Source organism: Dermochelys coriacea, chromosome 17 (assembly GCF_009764565.3).
Source record: "Dermochelys coriacea isolate rDerCor1 chromosome 17, rDerCor1.pri.v4, whole genome shotgun sequence".
Classification (NCBI taxonomy): Eukaryota; Metazoa; Chordata; order Testudines; family Dermochelyidae; genus Dermochelys; species Dermochelys coriacea.
The window spans coordinates 22,970,200-22,993,197 of record NC_050084.1 but is presented as its reverse complement, the minus strand read 5'-3'; the positions used below and the strand labels follow the sequence as shown (position 1 = coordinate 22,993,197).

Sequence of the window (22,998 nt, the reverse complement as noted above, 5' to 3'; positions counted from 1 at the left end):
ATTACATCTAACTCAGTCATTTATTTGGAGAACTTCTAGGGGTGAATAAGATCTTATGTCAATTCCTATGGAGAGTCTTTTGGCCTCATTCCTGGAATAAGCTCACTTAAGGGCCCCTTTAGAACCTCTACCAATTATTGACGTCCCATTCAAGAGGACAGCCATGGACCTGATAGGCCCACTGGAGAAGTTGGCACAGGGCCATCAATGTATGCTCATTGTTCTGGACTATGCCTCCCAATACTTGGAAGCTGTATCCCTACAAAACAATGTTCAAAACGATAGTGAAGGAGTTAATTCAGATTTTCTCTAGGATAGATTCAAGGATCAAGGAACCCGCTTTGTGTCAAAATTGATGAAGGACCTAGGTGTGATGCTCCACATACAGGCCCTGCAAACCTAAGTCTCCCATCCACAGACTGCCGGCCTCATCTGAATGCTTTTACAAGACACTGAAGAACATGATACAGAAAGTGATGAGTCAGGATGAAACCTTGCTAACTTACCTGATATTTGCTATAACAGACTTCTACCGAGTTTTCTCCCTTTGAGCTGGGGCTGACTTACTTCAGGCCCCCACTGCCAAAGGGAGAAGCACTGAGTCTGCCAAGATGGAAGAGGTGCCTTGCCACAGTATCAATGTATAAAAGGAGAAGTCATAGGAGGGGCATCTTTCTCCTGGTTTAGGAGACAGGATTATGTTATGTTAATTGAACATACTAATGTTTGTGTACCTGCAGGTCCTCTGGGGCACTAGTACTGTGCTTTGTCCATAATAAACTGGCCAGGTGCCTTCACCACCAAACTGAGTCTGTGGTCTTTCTTTATGAGTAACACTGAGGTCTGATGGATCAACATGCTGCTCTCTCTACTAGTGCAGCTAACCCCAGAGCTCCAAGAACCGCACCATTAGCAACGCTGCAGCACCAGCAACACTCCACAGCATGAACAGCAGCAGCCTGGAGACTACTTAAAAACACCAAAACAGAGGCTTAGACTACATATTTGCCCCAAATCATGAGAGACAGTAGGAGACCCAAAAGTGTGCCATCATGGCTAAAAAACAGCAGAGTGATGGAGGCCGTTAAAGGCAAAAAGGCATCCTTTAAAATTTGAATGTCAAGTCCTACTGAGGAAAATAGGAAGGAGCACAAACCTTGGCAAGTAAAATGTAAAAGTATAAAAAGGCAGGCCAAGAAAGAATTTGAGAAGCAACTTGCTGAAGACACAAAAACTAATAGTAAACATTTTTTTACAGTACATTGGAAGCAGGAAGCCTGCCAAACAAGCAATGCGGCCACTAGATGATAAAAGTGTTAAAAGAAGCATTCAAGGAAGACAAGGCCATTGCAAGAAACTAAATGGACTCTTTGCATCAGTCGTCACTGCAGAGGTTGTGAGGTTGATACCCACATAAGAGCTGTTCTTTTGGGGCAACTGAAGTACTGTCCGAAACTGATGTGTCAATAGAAGAGGTTTTAGAACAAATTGAAACTAAACAGAAAGATGGTGTTCACCCAAGAGTTCAGACAGAACTCAAATAACAACTTGCAAAACTACTAACTGTAGTGTGGAACCTATCACTGAAATCAGCCCCTTCCCCAGGAAACTTGAGAGTAGCTAATGTAACACCAATTTTTAAAAAGGGGTCCAGAGAAATCCTGGCACTTGCAGGCCAGCGAACCTAACATAAGTGCCAGGCAAATTGGTTGAAACTATAGTAAAGAAGAGAAATATCAGACATACACATAAACAAGGACAGAAAAAGAACCAATGGTTGGAAGCTGAAGTAAGCAAAATTCAAACTGGAAATAAAGCTCACACCTTTTAACAGTAGAATAATGAACCATACAAACTGCTCACCAAGACTGATAGATTCCCATGTATTCCAAGGCCAGAAGGGACCATTGTGATTATTTAAGCTGACCTCCTGTATAACACAGGGCAGAGAACTGCCCCCCCCCCCAATTCCTAGAACAGATCTTTTAGAAGAATATCCAACACAACTCTTAACAAATTATTCCAATGGTTAATTACTCGGACCATTTAAAATGTTCCCCTATTTCCAGTGAGATTTTTTAATCTAGCTTCAACTTCCAGACTTTGGATCATGTTATACCTTTCTCTGCTAGATTGAAGAGTCCATTATTAAATATTTGTTCCCCATGTAGGTACTTATAGACTGTGATCAAGTCAACCCATAACCTTGTCTTTGTTAAGCTAAATAGATTGAGCTCTTTGAGTCGATCACCATAAACAGGGCCACGTGTCTGTTATGAAGGTCACGGAAGTCATGAATTCTGTGACTTTCCTTGATCTCTGTGACTTCTGCAGCTGCCGGTGTGGCTGACCCAGGCCCCCAGCTGCTTGGGCGGCCCTGGTGACAGCCACACCAGCTGCTGTAGGAGCAGCTCTGCAGCCAGCTGCTGGGGCAGCCTCACAGCCAGCTGCACTGGCCTGAGCAGTGGTCCCAGGGGCATCGGGAGCAGTGGTGGGTGGGCAGCACCAGGGGGCAGTCAGAGCAGCTGCTGCTCGATGGCCCCTGCAACTGGTGCCATGCCCCCCCAGAGCAGCAGCCCCCCCAGCTTCCCCACCAGAGCAGCAGCCCCCCCAACCCCCCAACTAAGATTTAGTCAGGGGTATATAGTAAAAGTCATGGACAAGTCACAGGCCGTGAATTTTTGTTTATTATCCGTGACCTGTCCATGACTTTTACTAAAAATACCCATGACTTAATCATAGCCTTAACCATAAGGCATCTTTTCCAGTCCTTTAATCATTCTTGTTGCTTTTCTCTGACCTCTTTCCAAATTATCAAAATCCTTTATAAATTGGGGGCACCAGAACTGGACATAGTGTTCCATCAGTAAAGCCAAATACAGAGATAAAATAACAGCTGTACTCTAACTTGGGATTCTCCATGATCACATTAGCTCTTTTGGCCACAGCATCACACTGGCAGCTCATGTTCAACTGATCATCCACCATGGCCCCCAAACCTTTTTCAGAGTCACTACTTGCTATGATAGAGTCCTCCATCCTGTAAGTATAGTCTACATTCCTTGTTCCTAGAGTATACATTTAAATTTAGTTGGATTAAAAACCACAGTGTTACCAAACAATCCAATCTCCTTCAATATTTACCACTCCCAAATGTTTGTGTCATGTGCAAACTTTATCAGTGGTGATTTTATGTTTTTTCCAGCTCATTGATAAAAATGTGTTAAATAGCACAGGGCCAAGAACTGATACTTGTGGGACCCCAATGGAAACACACCAGCTTGATGATGATTCTCCATTTACAGTTGCATTTTGAGACCTATTAGTTAGCCAGTTTTAATCCATTTAATGTGTGCCATGATAATTTTATATTCTAGTTTTTTAATCAAAATGTCATGTGGTACTATGTCAAACACCTTAGAAGTCTATTATGTCAACACAATTACCTATATCTATAAAGCTTGTAATCACACAAAGATATCAAGTTGGTGTGGCAGGATCTATTTTCCATAAACCCATTTTGATTTGCATTAATTACATTATCCTCCTTTAATTCTTTAATCAATTGAGTCCCGTATGAGCCACTCCATTATCTTGCCAGGATTGATGTCAGGCTGACAGGTCTATAATAATTCTGGTCATCCCAACTGCCCTTTTAAGAAATTGGCACAAAGTTAAGCTTTTTCCCTCTCTTCTGGAACTTCCCCAGTGCTCCAAGATTTATTGAAAATGAACAATAATGGTCCAGTGAGCTCCTCAGCCAGTTTTTTTAGAATTCTTGGGTGCAAGTTATCTAGACCTGTTGATTTAAAAATGTCTAACTTTAGTAACTTCTATTTTAGCATTCTCCAGACTACTAGTGGAGTGTTATCACCATATGATGAGACTATATCATCTGTTTTCCCCCCAAATATAGAATAGAAATATTTATTGAACACTTCTGCCTTTTCTGCATTATTATTGCTATTATTATCTTTTCAATCTAGTAATCGTAATAGTTCCCAATATATTTTAAACACTCCTATTTTCCTTAACTCTCCTTGGCCATAGATTTCTTCTTGTGTCCCTTGGTTTTCCTTATCAATTTCCTACAATTCCAAACTTCTGATTTATTCATTATTATCAACTTCCCTTTTCTTCTGTTATATATTTTAAATTTTCTATAGCTGCCTTAAATTCTCCTCTAAACCAGAAAGAAAAGGAGTACTTGTGGCACCTTAGAGACTAACAAATTTATTAGAGCATAAGCTTTCGTGAGCTACAGCTCACTTCATCGGATGCATTTGGTGGAAAAAACAGAGGAGAGATTTATATACACACACAGAGAACATGAAACAATGGGTTTATCATACACACTGTAAGGAGAGTGATCACTTAAGATAAGCCATCACAATCAGCAGGGGGGGGAAAGGAGGAAAACCTTTCATGGTGACAAGCAGGTAGGCTAATTCCAGCAGTTAACAAGAATATCAGAGGAACAGTGGGGGGTGGGGTGGGGGGGAGAAATACCATGGGGAAATAGTTTTACTTTGTGTAATGACTCATCCATTCCCAGTCTCTATTCAAGCCTAAGTTAATTGTATCCAGTTTGCAAATTAATTCCAATTCAGCAGTCTCTCGTTGGAGTCTGTTTTTGAAGCTTTTTTGTTGAAGTATAGCCACTCTTAGGTCTGTGATCGAGTGACCAGAGAGATTGAAGTGTTCTCCAACTGGTTTTTGAATGTTATAATTCTTGACGTCTGATTTGTGTCCATTCATTCTTTTACGTAGAGACTGTCCAGTTTGGCCAATGTACATGGCAGAGGGGCATTGCTGGCACATGATGGCATATATCACATTGGTAGATGCGCAGGTGAACGAGCCTCTGATAGTGTGGCTGATGTGATTAGGCCCTATGATGGTATCCCCTGAATAGATATGTGGACAGAGTTGGCAACGGGCTTTGTTGCAAGGATAGGTTCCTGGGTTAGTGGTTCTGTTGTGTGATGTGTGGTTGCTGGTGAGTATTTGCTTCAGATTGGGGGGCTGTCTGTAAGCAAGGACTGGTCTGTCTCCCAAGATCTGAGAGAGCGATGGCTCGTCCTTCAGGATAGGTTGCAGATCCTTGATGATGCGTTGGAGAGGTTTTAGTTGGGGGCTGAAGGTGATGGCTAGTGGCGTTCTGTTGTTTTCTTTGTTGGGCCTGTCCTGTAGTAGGTGACTTCTACTACAGGACAGGCCCAACAAAGAAAACAACAGAACGCCACTAGCCATCACCTTCAGCCCCCAACTAAAACCTCTCCAACGCATCATCAAGGATCTGCAACCTATCCTGAAGGACGAGCCATCGCTCTCTCAGATCTTGGGAGATAGACCAGTCCTTGCTTACAGACAGCCCCCCAATCTGAAGCAAATACTCACCAGCAACCACACATCACACAACAGAACCACTAACCCAGGAACCTATCCTTGCAACAAAGCCCGTTGCCAACTCTGTCCACATATCTATTCAGGGGATACCATCATAGGGCCTAATCACATCAGCCACACTATCAGAGGCTCGTTCACCTGCGCATCTACCAATGTGATATATGCCATCATGTGCCAGCAATGCCCCTCTGCCATGTACATTGGCCAAACTGGACAGTCTCTACGTAAAAGAATGAATGGACACAAATCAGACGTCAAGAATTATAACATTCAAAAACCAGTTGGAGAACACTTCAATCTCTCTGGTCACTCGATCACAGACCTAAGAGTGGCTATACTTCAACAAAAAAGCTTCAAAAACAGACTCCAACGAGAGACTGCTGAATTGGAATTAATTTGCAAACTGGATACAATTAACTTAGGCTTGAATAGAGACTGGGAATGGATGAGTCATTACACAAAGTAAAACTATTTCCCCATGGTATTTCTCCCCCCCACCCCACCCCCCACTGTTCCTCTGATATTCTTGTTAACTGCTGGAATTAGCCTACCTGCTTGTCACCATGGAAGGTTTTCCTCCTTTCCCCCCCCTGCTGTTTGTGATGGCTTATCTTAAGTGATCACTCTCCTTACAGTGTGTATGATAAACCCATTGTTTCATGTTCTCTGTGTGTGTATATAAATCTCTCCTCTGTTTTTTCCACCAAATGCATCCGATGAAGTGAGCTGTAGCTCACGAAAGCTTATGCTCTAATAAATTTGTTAGTCTCTAAGGTGCCACAAGTACTCCTTTTCTTTTTGCAAATACAGACTAACACGGCTGCTACTCTGAATCCTCTAAACCAGGTTGGTTTTTCACCCAGGACAGCCTTCTTCCTTAATTATGAAATTTTGGCTTTCAGGGCACCTGTTAATGTGTTCTTAAATTATTCTCAATTATCATTCACAATTTTCTAAATAAATTCTTCCTCCCAGCTGATGTGGCTCATAATGGTTTTCAGCTTTGTGAAAGTGGCCCTTTTAAAACACCACATATATGTGTTACTGGTCTGGACTTTATTCTGCTTGCACATTGTAACTGTGATCTAGTCATGATTACTTGTACCTAAACTACCATTAATTTTCAGTTGTGTGAGTCATTCCCCTTTATCTGTTAGGACAAGGTCTAATAAAGAATTTCCTCATGTTGGCTGTAACACTTTTTGAGTTAGGAAATTGTCGCCAATCATGTTTAGCAATTCCAAGGATGTTTTAGTACTGGAAGCATGAGGCCTCCAGTATATATCACGCAAATAGATCACGCAACTTTTTTCCTACACATTTTAGATGGGTGTGTAAGAAACCAGTCATCCTGTTCCTTTGGTTTCCCTTGGTTTGGTGAGCTGTTGCAGACACTAAGTGCTACTCCTTCTTGTTCTGTATCTGTTAGGACATTGATCCATAAGCATTCAAGATAATTTTCTTCTGAGTTATCAGCAATTCAGAAACAGGCAATGCCATTTTTGACAGAGTGTCAATCCCCCACCCCTTTTGCCCACTCGATTCTTCCTATAAAGGTTATAACCATTGATTTAAATGTTCTAATCATGCAATCATCCCACCAGGTTTCAGCAATATCAACTAGTTCTAATTTATGCTCATAAACAAGCAATTCCAATTCCTCGTTTGTTACCTAGGGTCCTGACATCAGTGTGTAGGCAATTCAAGAATTTCTCCTCTTTATGTCCTTTGTTTCCTTGATCAATTTCAATCTCAACATCTCAAATTTGTGCTAGCTGAATGCTCATCTCTTCTCTCTTTTTACCTTTGCCTTTTGTTATTTTAACCTCCTCCTGTGGATCCAGGACAAGAAATAGAAAGACTGCTTTTCAGGTAATGAGGAACCATAAAGTACATCTACACTGCAATCAAAGACCTGTGGCATGGCCGCAGCTGGCCGGGGTCAGCTGTCTTAGTCTCACAGGGCTCGGTCTGTGGGGTTAAAAATAGTGTAGATGATTAGGCTGGGGCTCTGAGATCCTGTGAGAGGGGAGGGTCTCAGAGGCTGGGCTCCAGCCTGAGCCCCAACATTTACACTGCTAGTTTTGGCCACACTGCCTGTGCCCCATGATCCTAAGTCAGCTGACCCAGGCTCTGAGTCTTGGTGCCACAGGTTTTTTATCACATATCACTAAGGCTTATCAAGTCAAAGTGTACTTGCTGAATTTCTCCTGGAAATGAATGGGGAGTTAGTGCAGACTCAGAAGCACAGATGTCGTGGTGCCCGTAGGGAAACACCACTGGGTAAATGGGCAGCTGAATTCTATATCTGCTGGAGTTTTAGAGCGGTCTTTGGCAACAGTTGTATGTAGAGTGTATTTCAGTGCTCCATTCCAGAGGTGATAATGGCCTGGAAAGCCATGGTGAGATCCATGACCGAAAGACAGGAGCACAGCCTAGCAGGCGGAAATAAGGAGACACATTTCATAGAGATCATCTGGGGCTGTCAAAGTATAATTCACTTTTTAAGAAGTCTTCTAACTTTTTTGTTTCAAAATGCCCTGGGTTAACATCCTGCTGCCGGCTGTGACTGGACATACATGAAATAATAAAAAAGGAGGTGACTAAGTGTTATAGAAGTTGGAGTTTCTATGACACTTTCACCTTCAGCTCCAGGTAGAGGAAACTACAATAGTCTAATCTGATAATGGTGGTAGCAAGTATCACAGTGGGAAGGAATGAAGAGTCTCATTGCCAGCCATAGGTGGACTAAAGCAACAGTAGCAAGTAATGCAGTCTGTGTGACCAGGAGCAAGGAAGATCCAGGAGGAACTCTATTCTGCACATTATCTTTCTGTTTGGACATGATGCTTACATCAATAAACCAACACCTGTTTAAATGTGCAACACTATTCACCTTATTCCATCCTTGCAAATGAATGGAATGTCCAGCCAGAGCAGATAAATATATCTATTGTATATTTCTGCAAAAATTAATAATACTGGAATAAGCAGATTGATATTCAAATGGCCATTATTAGGCATTAAAGTTAATACCATCGTGTAATAAATAGCATAGTCAATGAATAATCAATGGGAAAAAATGTTAATTTAGTCACCAAAAATGCAGTTTCAGCCAATGAAAATCTATTTGTGAATTTTTGTTGAGTTTATCAGATAATGTTGATAAAAATAATATGTTTCTGAAATGTTGAAACAAAATGTTTTATTTTGACCCGACTTGAAATTTTTCATCTTGATTTAAGGCATTTTAACAAAAGCAACGCAGGATAAGCCTCACAAAATGGCTGGGTAGGAGAGCAGAAGGAGGAAGCCTCCCTTTTAAACATTAGCCCTGTGGCTACGGCACTCAGCTACACTGTGGCCAATTCAATATCCCCTTTTGTCTGCACTTGGTCTTGGGTCTCCCAGATGAGTGCTCTCCAGGCTTTTACAGAGTCATTATTCTTTTTCCCCAGCCCAATGACTATTCATAGTCGTTCAGAATGTCTTCACAGAAAAAACTCCAGAAGCTTGTGTCTTTGATTGTTTCTTGATTTAATTTAAGGAAGGTCTTAACCCTAAAACATTTTAAAATAGGTCTTCACCAAAAAAAGGTAGAGTTGCCAAAAGAGAATTACACCTAAATTTGGATAGTCCAATCTCATTGCTGAGAAGTGCTTTGTCTAATAACCTCATGCTTTTCTCCAAAATTCTCCCCTGCTACAGCCCAAACATGCCATATTTCCCATAGAGGAAGGGGCTGGTATTTTCCAGAATGGTTCAACAGAGTTGATATTGAGACTATAAACAGGTAAATTGAGATTCCCTACAGAATCACTGTAGTGACAAGGATGAGCAATGATGATCCCTGGCTGGTGGTGGTCCTCGCAGAGCTGACTGGTCATGTGGTGCTGGCTCTCCTTACTTCCACCGGCTGAGCTATGTTAAAAAGCTAAAATATGTGTACTGTCCTAATTTCACTTTGTATCATAAGCAATTGAAGTTGCCATAGCAGTACTGTGTGATCACAAACAGGAGAGGAGGTGTTCCATGCCATTGTGGAGGGAAAAGATTAGTTCATGTGGTGTGATCCATGCTAGGAAAATTTCAGAACCCTGAACTATGATGTTGCCATAATAAATACATATTTGTATGAAAGAAACTCCCCAAATAATGACAGGTTTCAGAGTAGCAGCCGTGTTAGTCTGTATTCGCAAAAAGAAAAGGAGTACTTGTGGCACCTTAGAGACTAACAAATTTATTTGAGCATAAGCTTTCGTGAGCTACAGCATCCGATGAAGTGAGCTTTAGCTCACGAAAGCTTATGCTCAAATAAATTTGTTAGTCTCTAAGGTGCCACAAGTACTCCTTTTCTTTTTCCCCAAATAATGGTATCATGTTCCCATGTTTTTTGTAAAATTGTACCCCTAGTATGGATAACATAAGGTGAACTGACCTGTCCCGTTCGTACTTGTATGCAGCATCCACCAGCTCCTTGGCTTCATCAGTGCTGCTCAAAAAGAATGGATCTGGCTGTGTCTCCAAGATATCTAGTTCAAAAAGAGGAAAGAGCAGGACATGAGGACAACTCCTTTCCACCCGCTCCCTTCACAGACCCAAAGCGAAAGGAGCACATTTCTTCTCCTTCATGCAATGAATTTGCTGGATTAACCTTTAGACATAAAGAAAGAGAGACATGAAGCAAAGTTAAACTGAGGGGTACCTGGGTGAAATTGAATGGCCTGTTCATATAGGTGAGGTCACACTAAATGATCTAAAGGTCCCTTCTGGCCTTATACTCTATGAATCATAAAGCTCTTGGTTCTCCAGTTCCTCAAGAGAACCAGGATGTATTCTCAGTCCTTTTATCCTTCAGTGGCTGACATTAAAATAATGGAATTTAAAACTTCAAATGTGCATATTTTTGGCAAGGATATCTTTAGATATGGGTGTGTTTAATCAGTAAACTATCTATCTTTTCAGTCTCTAGACTTTCTATATGATGAGTTTACTCAGAAACAGGGATTTGTCAACGGACAAGTTTATAGCCAAGAGGTTTTATGTAGGGAAAACTTTATGCGCTAGGATGGCTGTGTAAAAAAAAATTTCTGAGTAGCCTCCTGCAAATGTTGCATACAAATCTTAAGCACTAAAATTTCCATTGCTCCATGCATCCATTTCTCTCCCCGGGCACACCCAAGTGGAGGATCCTGGTCTGCATTCATTTCCAGCTGACACAATCAGTGCGATAGTACTTAGAAACTAAGAACAGTTACAGAACTCAGACCCTCTGCAGATTCAGGATATATGGTGTTTCTAGATCAGTTTTGGTCTGTGCTTAGCCTAGGATTGCTCAGAAGGAGTGTAGACCCAACAGCCAAACCCTTCCAACAGAGGCTGTAGTGCCTCAGCCCTCAGGCATGGGGCAGCAGCCTATCCCTGAGCAGAGCCAGGGTCAGATGACCCCCACACTCAGGTATTTCCCCAACCCCATCAGAGCTGCTAGTTAGTCTGTGCAACAGCACTAGCTAGGCAGTGACCCTCCTGCTGCCTTGCCATGTAACAAACTCTGTAGATTCCCAGCCTGCTCCTGCTCCAGTGCTGGTTCCTGCTCCAGCCTTGCCCATGCCCTACTCTGACCTTGCTCCAGCCCTGACTCCAGCTATGGTACAGTTTGGCTCATCTACAGACTCTGACCACCTGGCTTCAACCTCCACTTCAACTGTATGTAGTTTTGTGTACTTTTTTCATGTCCCCTCTCTAAAATAAACAATCCCGGTCTTTTTCATCTTTCTCCAGAGGAGAGTTTTGCCATTCCCTAATCGTTCTCATTACCCTTCTCTGAATGCCCTGTAATTATACATTGTTCTTTTTTGAGATGTGACGAACGACACTAAACACAGTATTCCAGATGAGGGAATTGATTTATATAATAGCCATATTTTCCTTATCCTTCTTCAATCCATTCCTTTTGTATCATAACATCCTGTCTGCTTTTCTGACCAAAGCTGTATATTGGACAAAGGGTTTTATTCAGCTGTTTATAATGAAGCCCAGGTCATGTTCTGAAGTGATACCATTAATTTAGAGCCTTGTACAGTGTATGAGTATTATTCATTGTTTAACACCTAATTTCATCTGCCATTCTGTTGCCTGTTCACTTAGCTTGGATAGATCTCTTTGAAGTACCTCTGTCTTCCAGGACTTGACTAACCTGAATAACTTTGTGTCATCTTCATATACATTTCTGTCAACAACATGCAATTGCTGCTGGAATATTGTGTCCAGTCCTGGGGTCCACAATTCAAAAAGAATGTGGATAAATTGAAGAGAGGTTCAGAGAAGAGTCATGAGAATGACAAAGGTATGAGGAAATCTGCCTTATAATGAGAAGTTCAATCTATTTAATTTAACAAATAGAAGGTTAAGAGGTGATTTGATTACATCTGAAAGTATCTACACGGGGAACAAATAATTAATAACAGGCTCTTCAATCTAGCAGAGAAAGGTATAATATGATCCAATTGCTGGAAGCTGAAGCTAGACAAATTCAGACTGGATATAAGGCACAAATTCTTTACAGTTAGAGTAATTAACCGCTGGAACAATTTAGCAAGGGTCACTGGATTCTCCATCACTGACAATTTTGAAGCAAGAGCTGATGTTTTTCTAAAAATATACTCTAGGAATTATTTTGGGGAAATTTTGTGGCCTGTGTAACACAAGAGGTCAGACTAGATGATCACACTGGTCCCTTCTGGCCTTGGAGTCTATGAATATACAAGGCTGATTAAAGAAATAATTTAGTTTTTCAACAATGTCCTTCTCAATTTTAACTGCTCTATTTAACCCCCTGGTAAGTCCGCGGACCCATTGATTCTTTAGTGGACTTCCTGCTTCTTCTAGAGAATTTCTTGTTGTGTTTAAACCTTCATCTATTTACTTTACAAAATCCATCCTAGCCCTCCTAATTTCCCTCTTATATATTGACTGCTGTAGTGTATGTTCTTGTTAATTGGCTTGGCTGGGGCTGGATTTCCAAATCCCAAAGACTTTCTCTCTGGCTCAGATAAGCTATTGAACTTTGCCATTTACTTTTCTTTTCCTGGTTCCCTTTTTGCTCAGCAGATTGTGTAAGACAACTACTGTTTCCTTAGGTAGCCAAATCTAAGGGTGTTGCTTTCTTTGCTCTTGGCGTTAGGGCTTTTCCAAAGAGCTTCCTTATTGTATTGAAATCCCCTTTTTTGTATTTAGTATCACTGTGAAAGTTTTTTATCCTTATTTTCCTTCCTTATTTCCCTTCCCTTTGTTTTTTATCCTTATTTCCCTTCGCTATTAAGCACAATTATGTTGTGGTCATTATTACTTGCTGGCTTATTATATTATATTATATTTTAGATGCTGAAGTAATTTGAATCAAAACTGTATGCAGAGTCCGTACATGCCGCATGAGTCTACTGAGCGATTTTTAGTCATAATTTTTATTTAGAGCTTTTAATCCTAGCAGGAGTCCATGAATTTTTTCAGTGCATAAACACTTAGGCACATAAATCTTTATAGCTGAGGTCTAATTATAGTGGATGTTGGTGGTGACCCTTATTATTGAAGTTGCCCAGGACTTCCCATTATAACACCCTGTTTTCCATTGTTATAACTTGGCCATTCTTTAATCTTTCAGGGGCTGGAACTTTCCAGGAGTCCTTTCTGCCTCAGGCAGAATATTTTTGGCAAGTTTAAGCAAAACAGTTCAGCTGTTTCTATGACTGAACAATAGGCAGTTTTCCCAACTTTTTCCAGACATTTCCTTGAAGAGCTCTAGTGCCTCCATGAGTTGAGAACTGAATTTTTGCAAGAGAATAAGTCTGAAATCAGTAATTTAATTTATTGTCAAAAAATGAGCTCCCCTGTTTTTGCCAAAATTTTCCCAAACGAATGCCAAAAAAAAAAACCTGAGGGAAGGGTGTGGGTGCAAAAGCAACCCATTTAGGAAGCGGGTCCTTTTTTGATTATACTGCCAATTCATTTTGTTTTACTAAAAAGAACACTAGTGAGTCACCATTGTTCTGGACTCGGACACTAGCAGGCTTTGCATTAGAAGACCTGGGTTCTGTTCTTGGCTCTACTGTATGTGACTCTTTCTGTCCTGGAGGCAGGCATCTACCCTCTCTGTGTCTCAGTTTCCCCATCTCTAAAAAGGGGATAACGATCAGGTACTCTGAAGTCCTTGGATAATCATGGTGAATGTCTACTTCCCAGGTATGGGTTTTATTTTGGGTGGGAGAGGGAACATTTCAAACCCGTATAGACTGGATGGGGGCCCACAATGAGTTTTCCTTTGGATCCCACCACAAAGCATTATACCCCTAATGCAGAACATCAGCAGCAGAAGAAAGGGGACAGTACCATTTATGGAAGATCCAGATGCCTGGCTCAGGCTCAGGGTCACCAAGAATCCGAAGAGGGGCATCCCTGGCTTCATCCCTGGAGAGAAACACAAATACTCCTGGGTTACTAGCAATAATTAAAGGAGGTAAAGGGCCCATGGATGTCATCCGCCCACTGAAAGAGATGAACTTCCACAGCTCTGTTTACTGAATATTTGTATCCATGTTCTGGAAGGAAACATGGATTTGCTGCTGATAAAGTTTGCAGGTGAGACTAAGGTTGGTGGGGTGAAGGATTTTGTCCTCAGATCAGATTGGCAGTAACTTTTGTTTTTGATTTTTTTCCTTCCTCTGCAGCATGGGGGCTTGCTAAAATCATCTGGGCACATTTCACCAAACCAGTTCCCTGCCACTGCAGGAGTGGCTTACAATTTTAGCCTCCTGAGGGCTGCAATACTTTACTCCAAGCCAATTTCCTGGGATCAATACAGGGGTAACTGGGTGGGGATTACTGGCCCGTGAGGTACAGGAGGTCAGACTCGATCGAGTGGTCCCTTCTATGACTCAGAGAAAAGCGTGAAAATGGGGAGTGCACCATAAACGTTCGGAAACCAGAAAACAAATCCTACAATTTTTTAGCAAAAACTCTCATTTTTGGAGCCTGTCTCATGATTTTTGACTGCTTGAGGTTGTCAAGCCAGAGTTTATGACCTGGGAGGGGGATTTCTGACTTGGGAGCTTGGAGGTCAAATGGAGGGGCGAGAGTTTAGTGCTCTGGGAATGGGATGTTTGGTAGGAAGGGAGTTTTTAGACCTGGGGGCCGGGTGGGAGGAGTTCTGAGCAGGGGAGGGGTTCTGAGCCTGAGGTGGTTATGGGGAGTGTGCGTCTGGGGTCAGGTGGGAAGAAGGGTTGTCAGCCTGGAGTCAGGTCAGGACAGGAGGGAGGGAGGGTTCTGAACTTGGAGAGGCTAAGTAGGAGAAGTTCTCAATCGGGGGTTTGAGCTTGGAGCGGATTTTCAGCAGAAGGCACTGGGTTGGAGAGGGTCCAGGAGAGTTGGCTAAGGATGCTGAGCTGCGTGGAGGACAAATTGGGATGAGTAGAGATAAACTGGAGGAGGACAGACATGAAGGTGTTTAAGAGACAGTAAAGATTATAGGAAGGGACAAGCCTGACTGGAAGGGGGGGAAGAGAAGGATGAAATAAATAATAGGGGAGATGATAAAAATATTTCCAATTCCAGACACAAGCTACATTACAAGATCACTGTTCAGTGAAGTCAACTGTTCAAAAGTTAGGAAATACCAGAGTTAAAGTTGCCCGTACAACCTTGGGTCCTCTTCTGCATATGCATTGAGATACAGTCTATTTTTGTCTACAGGACCCCTGCCTTATTCCTTGCACAGGACAGACCATGTTCACTGAAAGAACACTTCCTCAATATTTTGTCTTACACTCACTGTCCTGTGTGTGGCCCCAGGCCTTATTTACTGCACACTATTCAAAACCTGCTCTGAAAACACAATTATTAATTTCCTCCTGAGATGTTGTATGCTGCTTGTTGCTATTGTTTCTCAGCACGTCACAATTAACTGATTTACTTTCACAACACCCTGGGATCTGAGGGCGTGTTATTATCCCCGTTTTACAGATGGAGAACTGAAGCATGGAGAAGTTAAATCAAAAGAATCCACTAATTTTAGGTGCCCAATTTTGTGATATGTAGGACCCGGTTTTTCAGAGAACATAGCATTAAAGCATGGAGGTGCTAGAACTTCTCAATTAAACTATTGTAAAAATTTTTTTTAATGGGGCTAAACTTTTATTTTTCCCTAATCTCATTCTGAGAAATGGCTAAACCATTTTTCTGAAACTGACAAATACTCATCAAGGAAAATTTCAGCCAAAAGGTTAAAGTTTGGCAAGGTTGTAAGTCACTAAAACTGGGTCTTATAATAGGCCTTGTTGGGCAAACTTAAATATAGGTGGCACTATTAGTTCCATATATAATAAAGAGCTGCCTAGAGAAGGGAGATCAGGAGCTTCTATTTTGCCTCTCTCACACAACAAGAAAAAAGGGGCCATTCAAGGAAATTTAAAAGTGGAAAAGTCCAAACTGTCATAAAAAGAAATGCTTTTTCACATAGTGTGTAATTAAACTGGGGAACTTGCTGCTAAAGGATGTCACTGAGATAATTTTGTGAGATTGAAAAAGGGGCTGAAGATTTGTATGGATAAAGGAACATCCACAGTTAGTTAGCGCTAACATACATTTTAGAAGAGTTATTGAACCTCCTGTTTCAAGGTTGAAGTCAATCTCTAAGTAAGAGAAATTATGAGGATCCATAATGCTGGGGGTTGGAAGAGGCAGGTTAGCCCACATTTCTATTATGGAAAGTTTCTTGCATTTTTCTCTCAACAGCTGTGTTTTCTATTCCCCACAGTCCTTTACTGTAAAGTATCCCAATGTTTCCTCCTGAAAGGGATGGGGTTGGAGCAGGGGAAGGAGTGGGAGAAGGAACTCCTTTTCTTCCTATTTCTTTCTTTATCAATTTCCCTCACCCAAAGGGAATGAAGGAGGTCCAGGGCTCCTACAGCCCCACTCCTGCCCATTTCTGACTCTTTCTTACCACACATGGCTTTTCATACCCGCCCTCAGAATACACTGCCTATTTTATTACAAACGTCAAAGTCATAAAAAAGAGAATAAAGAGTAACAGCAGCTCACCTGCTATCTCTGCTCAGCTGGTGAGGGTCGCTCAGTGACTTGCTCTTTTATAGCAGCTGCACTGATCTCAGGGCAGGCACTCACAGAGTTTCATCTGGACTTTGGGGATAGGCTGGGCCAAGTGGAAATATTTACTGCTTCTTCCCTAGATGAAGTTGAGAAATACATACTTCATTCTTTCCAGGCAACAGATCGTTTACTTCGTGATGGATCCATAGAATAGGGGAAGAGGGCTATATTTTACTTTGCAGTTCCTTTACTTCTAGGGAACTGAATGGTGAAAGAATTTTATTATTAGTTAATTTTGTGATCTTCAGTATTCCAGGTTATTGTGGATTTAGATTTGCATTTTTCATAGAATATCAGGGTTGGAAGGGACCTCAAGAGGTCATCTAGTCCAAACCCCTGCTCAAAGCAGGATCAATCCCCAACGAAATCATCCCAGCCAGGGCTTTATCAAGCCGGACCTTAAAAACCTCTAAGGAAGGAGATTCCACCACCTCCCTAGCTAATCCATTCCAGTGATTCACCACCCTCCTAGTGAAATAGTGTTTCCTAATATCCAACCTAGACCTCCCCCACTGCAACTTGAAACCATTGCTTCTTGTTCTGTCATCTGCTACTGTTGAGAACAGTCTAGATCCATCCTCTTTGGAACCCCCTTTCAGGTAGTTGAAAGCAGCTATCAAATCCCCCCTCATTCTTCTCTTCTGCAGACTAAATAATCCCAGTTCTCTCAGCCTCTCGTCATACGTCATGTGCTCCAGCCACCTAATCATTTTTGTTGACCTTCGCTGGACTCTTTCCAATTTTTCCACATCCTTCTTGTAGAGTGGGGCCCAAAACTGGACACAGTACTCCAGATGAGGCATCACCAATGCCGAATAGAGGGGAATGATCATGTCTCTCGATCTGCTGGCAATGCCCCTACTTATACAGCCCCAAATGCCGTTAGCCTTCTTGGCATCAAGGGCACACTGTTGACTCATATCCTGCTTCTCATCCACTGTAACCACTAGGTCCTTTCCTGCAGCACTGCTGCCTAATCACTTGGTCCCTAGTCTGTAGCAGTGCATGGGATTCTTCTGTCCTAAGTGCAGCACTTGTCCTTGTTGAACCTCATCAGATTTCTTTTGGCCCAATGCTCTCATTTGTCTAAGACCCTCTGTATGCAATCCCTACCCTCCAGCGTATCTACCACTCCTTCCAGTTTAGTGTCATCTGCAAACTTTCTGGGGGTGCAATCCACGCTATCGTTCAGATCATTAATGAAGATACTAAACAAAATTGGCCCCAGGACCAACTTGATACCGGCTGCCAACTAGACATGGAGACATTAATCACTACCCGTTGAGCCCAACGATCTAGCCAGCTTTCCTCTCCTCTAAGTGCTTCAGAATTGATTCCTTGAGGACCTGCTCCATGATTTTTCCAGGGACTGAGTTAAGGTTGACTGGCCTGTTGTTCCCTGGATCCTCCTCCTTCCCTTTTTTTAAAGATGGGCACTATATTACCCTTCTCCTGTTCCTGCGGGACCTGCCCCGATCGCCGTGAGTTTTCAAAGATAATGGCCAATGGCTGTGCAATCTCATCTGCCAGCTCCTTCAGCACCCTTGATGCAGCACATCCGGCCCTATAGACTTGTGCTCACTCAGCTTTTCTAAATAGTCCCTAACCTTTTCTTTCACCACTGAGGGCTGCTCACCTACTCCCCATACTGTGTTGCCCAGTGCAGCAGTCTGGGTGCTGCCCTTGTTCATGAAGACAGAGGCAAAAAAAGCATTGAGTACTTCAGCTTTTTTCACATCATCTGTCACGAGGTTGCTCCCCCTTTCAGTAAGGGGCCCACACTTTCCTTGATCTTCTTCTTGTTGCTAACATGCCTGAAGAAACCCTTCTTATCACTCTTAACATCCCTTGCTAGCTGGAACTCCAAATGTGATTGGGCCTTCCTGATTTCACTCCTGCATGCTTGAGCAATATTTTTTTACTCTTCCCTGTTCATTTGTCCAATCTTCCACTCCTTGTAAGCTTCTTTTTTGTGTTTAAGATCAGGAAGGATTTCACTGTTAAGCCAAGCTGGTTGCCTGCCATATTTACTATTCTTTGTATACATCAGGATGGTTTGCTTCTGCAACCTCAATAAGGATTCTTTAAAATACAGCCAGCTCTCCTTTCTCCCACATGTTATTCTCCCAGGGGATCCTGCCCATCAGTTCCTTGAGGGACTCAAAGTCTGCTTTTCTGAAGTCCAGAGTCCGTATTCTGCTGCTCTCCTTTCTTCCCTGTGTCAGGATCCTGAACTCGACCATCTCATGGTCACTGTCTCCCAGGTTCCCATCCACTTTTACTTCCCCTACTAATTCTTTCTGGTTTGAGAGCAGCAGGTCAAGAAGAGCTCTGCCCCTAGTTGGTTCCTCCAGCACTTGCATCATGAAATTGTCCCCTACACTTCAAAAATTTCCTGTGCACTGCTGTATTGCTCTCCCAGCACATATTGGGGTGACTGAGAGAACCATGAGAACCCCATGAGAACCAGGGCCTGTGATCTAGTAACTTCTGTTAGTTACCTCATCCACCTCATCCCCCTGGTCTAGTCATCTACAGCAGACTCCCTCCATGACATCACCCTTGTTGCTCACACTTCTAAACTTAATCCAGAGACTCTCAGGTTTTTCTGCACTTTCATACCACAGCTCTGAGCAGTCATACTGCTCCCTTACATACAATGCAACTCCCCCCACCTTTTCTGCCCTGCCTGTCCTTCCTGAACAGTTTATATCCATCCATGACAGTTATGTGAGTTATCCCACCAAGTTTTTGTTATTCCAATCATGTCATAATTCCTTGACTGTGCCAGGACTTCCAGTTCTCCCTGCTTGTTTCCCAGTGTAAGGGACTGCAGAAGACTTTGTTACGGCCTAGCTAGGGAACTTTCACTTTCAAGTCGAGAGGCTACTGTGGGACATAGCTACCTGCTTTTTTATTGTAGGAGATAGTTCTTGAAGGACACAGCTGCTGTGTTATTGCAGGATATAGATAGTTCTTGGAGGATATAGCTGCTTTGCACGGCCCTTCGCCAGGTAGTAGAAAGCCCTCCCCCCTTTAAGAAGCACCTAATTTTATATTCATGAGCTGTTTTTGTGTAATGCTTATTAACGCTGACTGTCTGCCCCTCCGTTGGACTCCGTCCCAGGCAAAGCTCCAGTGTGCTGGGTTCCCCGCCTCCGTGACTGCAACCCTTGGAGTCCCCGTTGCGGACGGGTCACTAACCTTCAGTAAAGCCAATAACTAACAGCTGTGTGTAAGCCTCATTTTTCTCAGAGTCCTCCTGCCAGGCCTGTGGTGCTTCGAGCACTGTGGCCCAGAACATTTGGCGCAGCAAGCGGGGTACTCTGAGAAGCGATGCCGCTTTGGCCGAAGGTAGGAGAAGTGAGGAAGCCGTCGCTGTCCCTAGAGCGCATACCAGGATGGCCCCCGACGGAGTGCTGGGGGCCGGTGGCGCGGGTTATGGCCGGGTGGGCTGCCCTGGCGGATTGGCCGGAGTTCCAACAGGCTGCGGGGGTTACGCCCGTGCAGCTGGTAGAGGGGTTATAACGGTTACGAGTGAACCGGCACTCTGGGATGAAGTGGCGGGCGATGGGGGAGCTAGGATGGCTCCTGCTGACCGCCGTCCGGGTCCAGGACGAGGAGGTGCTCCGCTTACAGCGGGCTCTGGAAGGGAAGACTCAGGAATGCATGGCACAGGGGGAGGCCCGGGCCATGGCTCAAGAAGTCGTCACCTGCCAGGCGGAGCGCGCCCAGGAGCTGACACGACAGTGTGAAGTGTTGGTTGCCCGGGTAGCGAATAAAAGGCACCTCAGGCGCGGGCAGCAGCCGGTCACCATCGCCCAGGTGCATGCGGTGACCACTGCCCCCTCCTGGGACCCCAAGACTTGGGATGGGAACATTTGGGACTCCTCATCCTCGGACAAGGGGGGGAGGAGTCCCCTGCTGTGGCTCTGGCGTGCCTGGTCCTGGAGTTGCGGGTGCAAGGAGGTGCCCTACAACCAGAAGTTGTCCGCACGTTTAAAACGAGTGAGTTGCAGGACATTGTGAAGACATTCCGCCAGGAGCCCAGGGAGAGCGTCCTGCAGTGGCTCGTGAGGGTCTGGGACAATGCAGGTGACACGGTTTTGTTGGTTTCTTATGAATTTCAACAGTTGGGGGTCCTATCGCAAGACTCTCAGGTATGTGCACAATTGGTGAAGTCGCCGCGGCCGCAGGCTGGGGGGCAAGACATCGAAAGCCCCTCATTGTACCGCTGGCTGGCGGCTGCAATGGAGTCAGCCTACCCCTCGGTGGGGGAATTGGAAGCCCAGGCGCGCCCCTGGAAGACCGTTCCGGAAGGGGTGCAAACCCTCCGTCAACTGGGAATGGCCTGGGCTGTCTCCACGGGCGGGGAGATGAGGCCGGACAATGTACCAGTGACAAAATCGACTAAAGCCACAGTGTTACGCCTGACCCCGATGAGTTAAAACCTTCCCTCCTCGCCATTGTCATGGCAGAGAATGGGCGCGTGGGAGACTTGGCAGCCACCCTTATGCAATTGGAGGCCGCCTTGGCGGGTGCTAGGCCAAGAGCCATACGGGCTGCGAAGGGGCAGCAAGGTGGGGGACAGGAGAAAGGGGAGTTGCGGGTGCCCCGGAAGATCTTGTGGCTAGATCTCTTGCAGGCTGGTGTCCCTCGCGAGGAAATCAATGGAAAGCCAACAGCGGACTTATACAAGCAGTGGATGCAGCTGCCCCCTACCAAACGTAGTGCCGGAGGAAAAGGGGAGAAGAGTGTGGAGCGAACCAAGCCAACGGAGCCCTCTGCTCCGCCAGCCGAGTGGAAACTGCCGCGCCCATATTGAGGGCGTGGCAGGTCCTCCATTCCGTGTGTCGCGGCGGCCACACATGGGAGGGAGGCAGGAGACCGATGCCCCTATGTACCCCTAGCAATTCGCTGGCCGAGGGAAGGAGTCCAACACGTGTTGGCATTAATAGATACTGACAGCTGGGTATTATACAAGGGCCTCCGGACCTGGATAACTGTGTGGGAGGCGAAGGGTTGGGAACTCACAGGCCGGCCCCTGTGGGGAGCAGCGCTCTGGCAGCAACTCCTGCACTATGCCCAACGAGCCCCTCTGGCTGTGCGACATGTAGACTCCCACACGAAAACCTCTGAGGCCCACTGGAATGCAGTGGCCAATGCAATGGCAGCGAAGGGAGGCCCTGTGTAATCTGTTCCCTTTACCTCTCGTAGGTCTAGAAGCCAGTGCCCCGAGCGAGACTGAGTGGCACATATTGGCTAACGTGTGGTGGACGGTACCGCAGCGGGAATTGCAGGCCGCCGTAGTCCTCACCATCGGGGAAGGATGCACATACATACCCCCGGAAGGGGAAGACTATCCCCGCATGGTCTCGCTCTCCCATTTGTCGCAGCGCTCCTTATGAGAATCACCGCTGCAAGAACTACCACCTCCTCCGTGAATACCTGGTTGGTGTTAGCCCAAAGTGCTGTTAATGCGACGTCGTTTTGCTTACTGCATACATTTGCCGTGGGTGCTGTGATGGAGACCTGTTTCATCGGTGTCTGCACAGACCTGACCCTCATTTAGCACTATTCCTTACTGAAGACAACTGATAAGACTATTACATATATGGATTTGTATGCTTTGGGTCCCGCCCAATACAATGTAGACGCATCTATGTATTCGTTCCGCCTTCTTGGCTTGTATTTTTGCTGCCTTTGCGGCCGTAGCCTAGTCTCCCAGTGCTGTGCGCGGTTTCCCCTCTGCACTGTATCCTCATGGTCCTTGACATCGCTCGAGAAAGCGAGGGGAGGAGTGTAAGGGACTGCGGAAGACTTTCTAATGGCCTAGCTAGGGAACTTTCGCTTTCTCGAGCCGAGAGGCTACTGTGGGACATAGATAGCTGCTTTGTTACTGTAGGAGATAGTTCCTGAAGGACACAGCTGTTGTGTTATTGCAGGATATAGATAGTTCTTGAAGGACATAGCTGCTTTGCATGGCCCTTCGCCAGGTAGTAGAAAGCCCTCCCCCCTTTAAGAAGCACCTAATTTTATATTCATGAGCTGTTTTTGTGTAATGCTTATTAACGCTGACTGTCTGCCCCTCCGTTGGACTCCGTCCCATTCAGAGCTCCGGTATGCTGGGTTCCCCGCCTCTGTGACTGCAACACTTGGAGTCCCCGTTGTGGGTGGGTCATTAATCTTTAATAAAGCCAGTAACTCACAGCTGTGTGTAAGCCTCGTTTTTCTCAGAGTCCTCCTGCCAGGCCTGTGGTGCTTCGAGCACCTTGGCCCAGAATACCCAGGCTTCTTGCATTTGTGTTTAGGCACTTAAGATCACTCGCTGATTGTCCTGCTTTCTCAGTATGAGGCAGGAGCCCTCCCCTTTCGCGTTCTTCAGCTTGTGCTTCCTCCTGGTATCCCATGTCCCCACTTACCTCAGAG

General features: G+C 44.5%; 1 protein-coding gene across 1 annotated transcript in view; it reads right to left on the bottom strand.

The window, feature by feature from the left end:
- Positions 1 to 13,933, bottom strand: part of LOC119844819 (myeloperoxidase-like) — a 34,831-nt gene extending 20,898 nt beyond the window's left edge. Inside the window, exons 1-2 of the mRNA XM_038376182.1 lie at positions 13,795 to 13,933; positions 9,848 to 9,941 (exon numbers count right to left, since the gene is read on the bottom strand). Coding sequence (XP_038232110.1) covers positions 9,848 to 9,896 — 49 coding nt within the window. The 5' untranslated portion in view covers positions 9,897 to 9,941; positions 13,795 to 13,933. The remainder of the gene's footprint in view (positions 1 to 9,847; positions 9,942 to 13,794) is intronic.
- Positions 13,934 to 22,998: the final 9,065 nt, after the last annotated feature.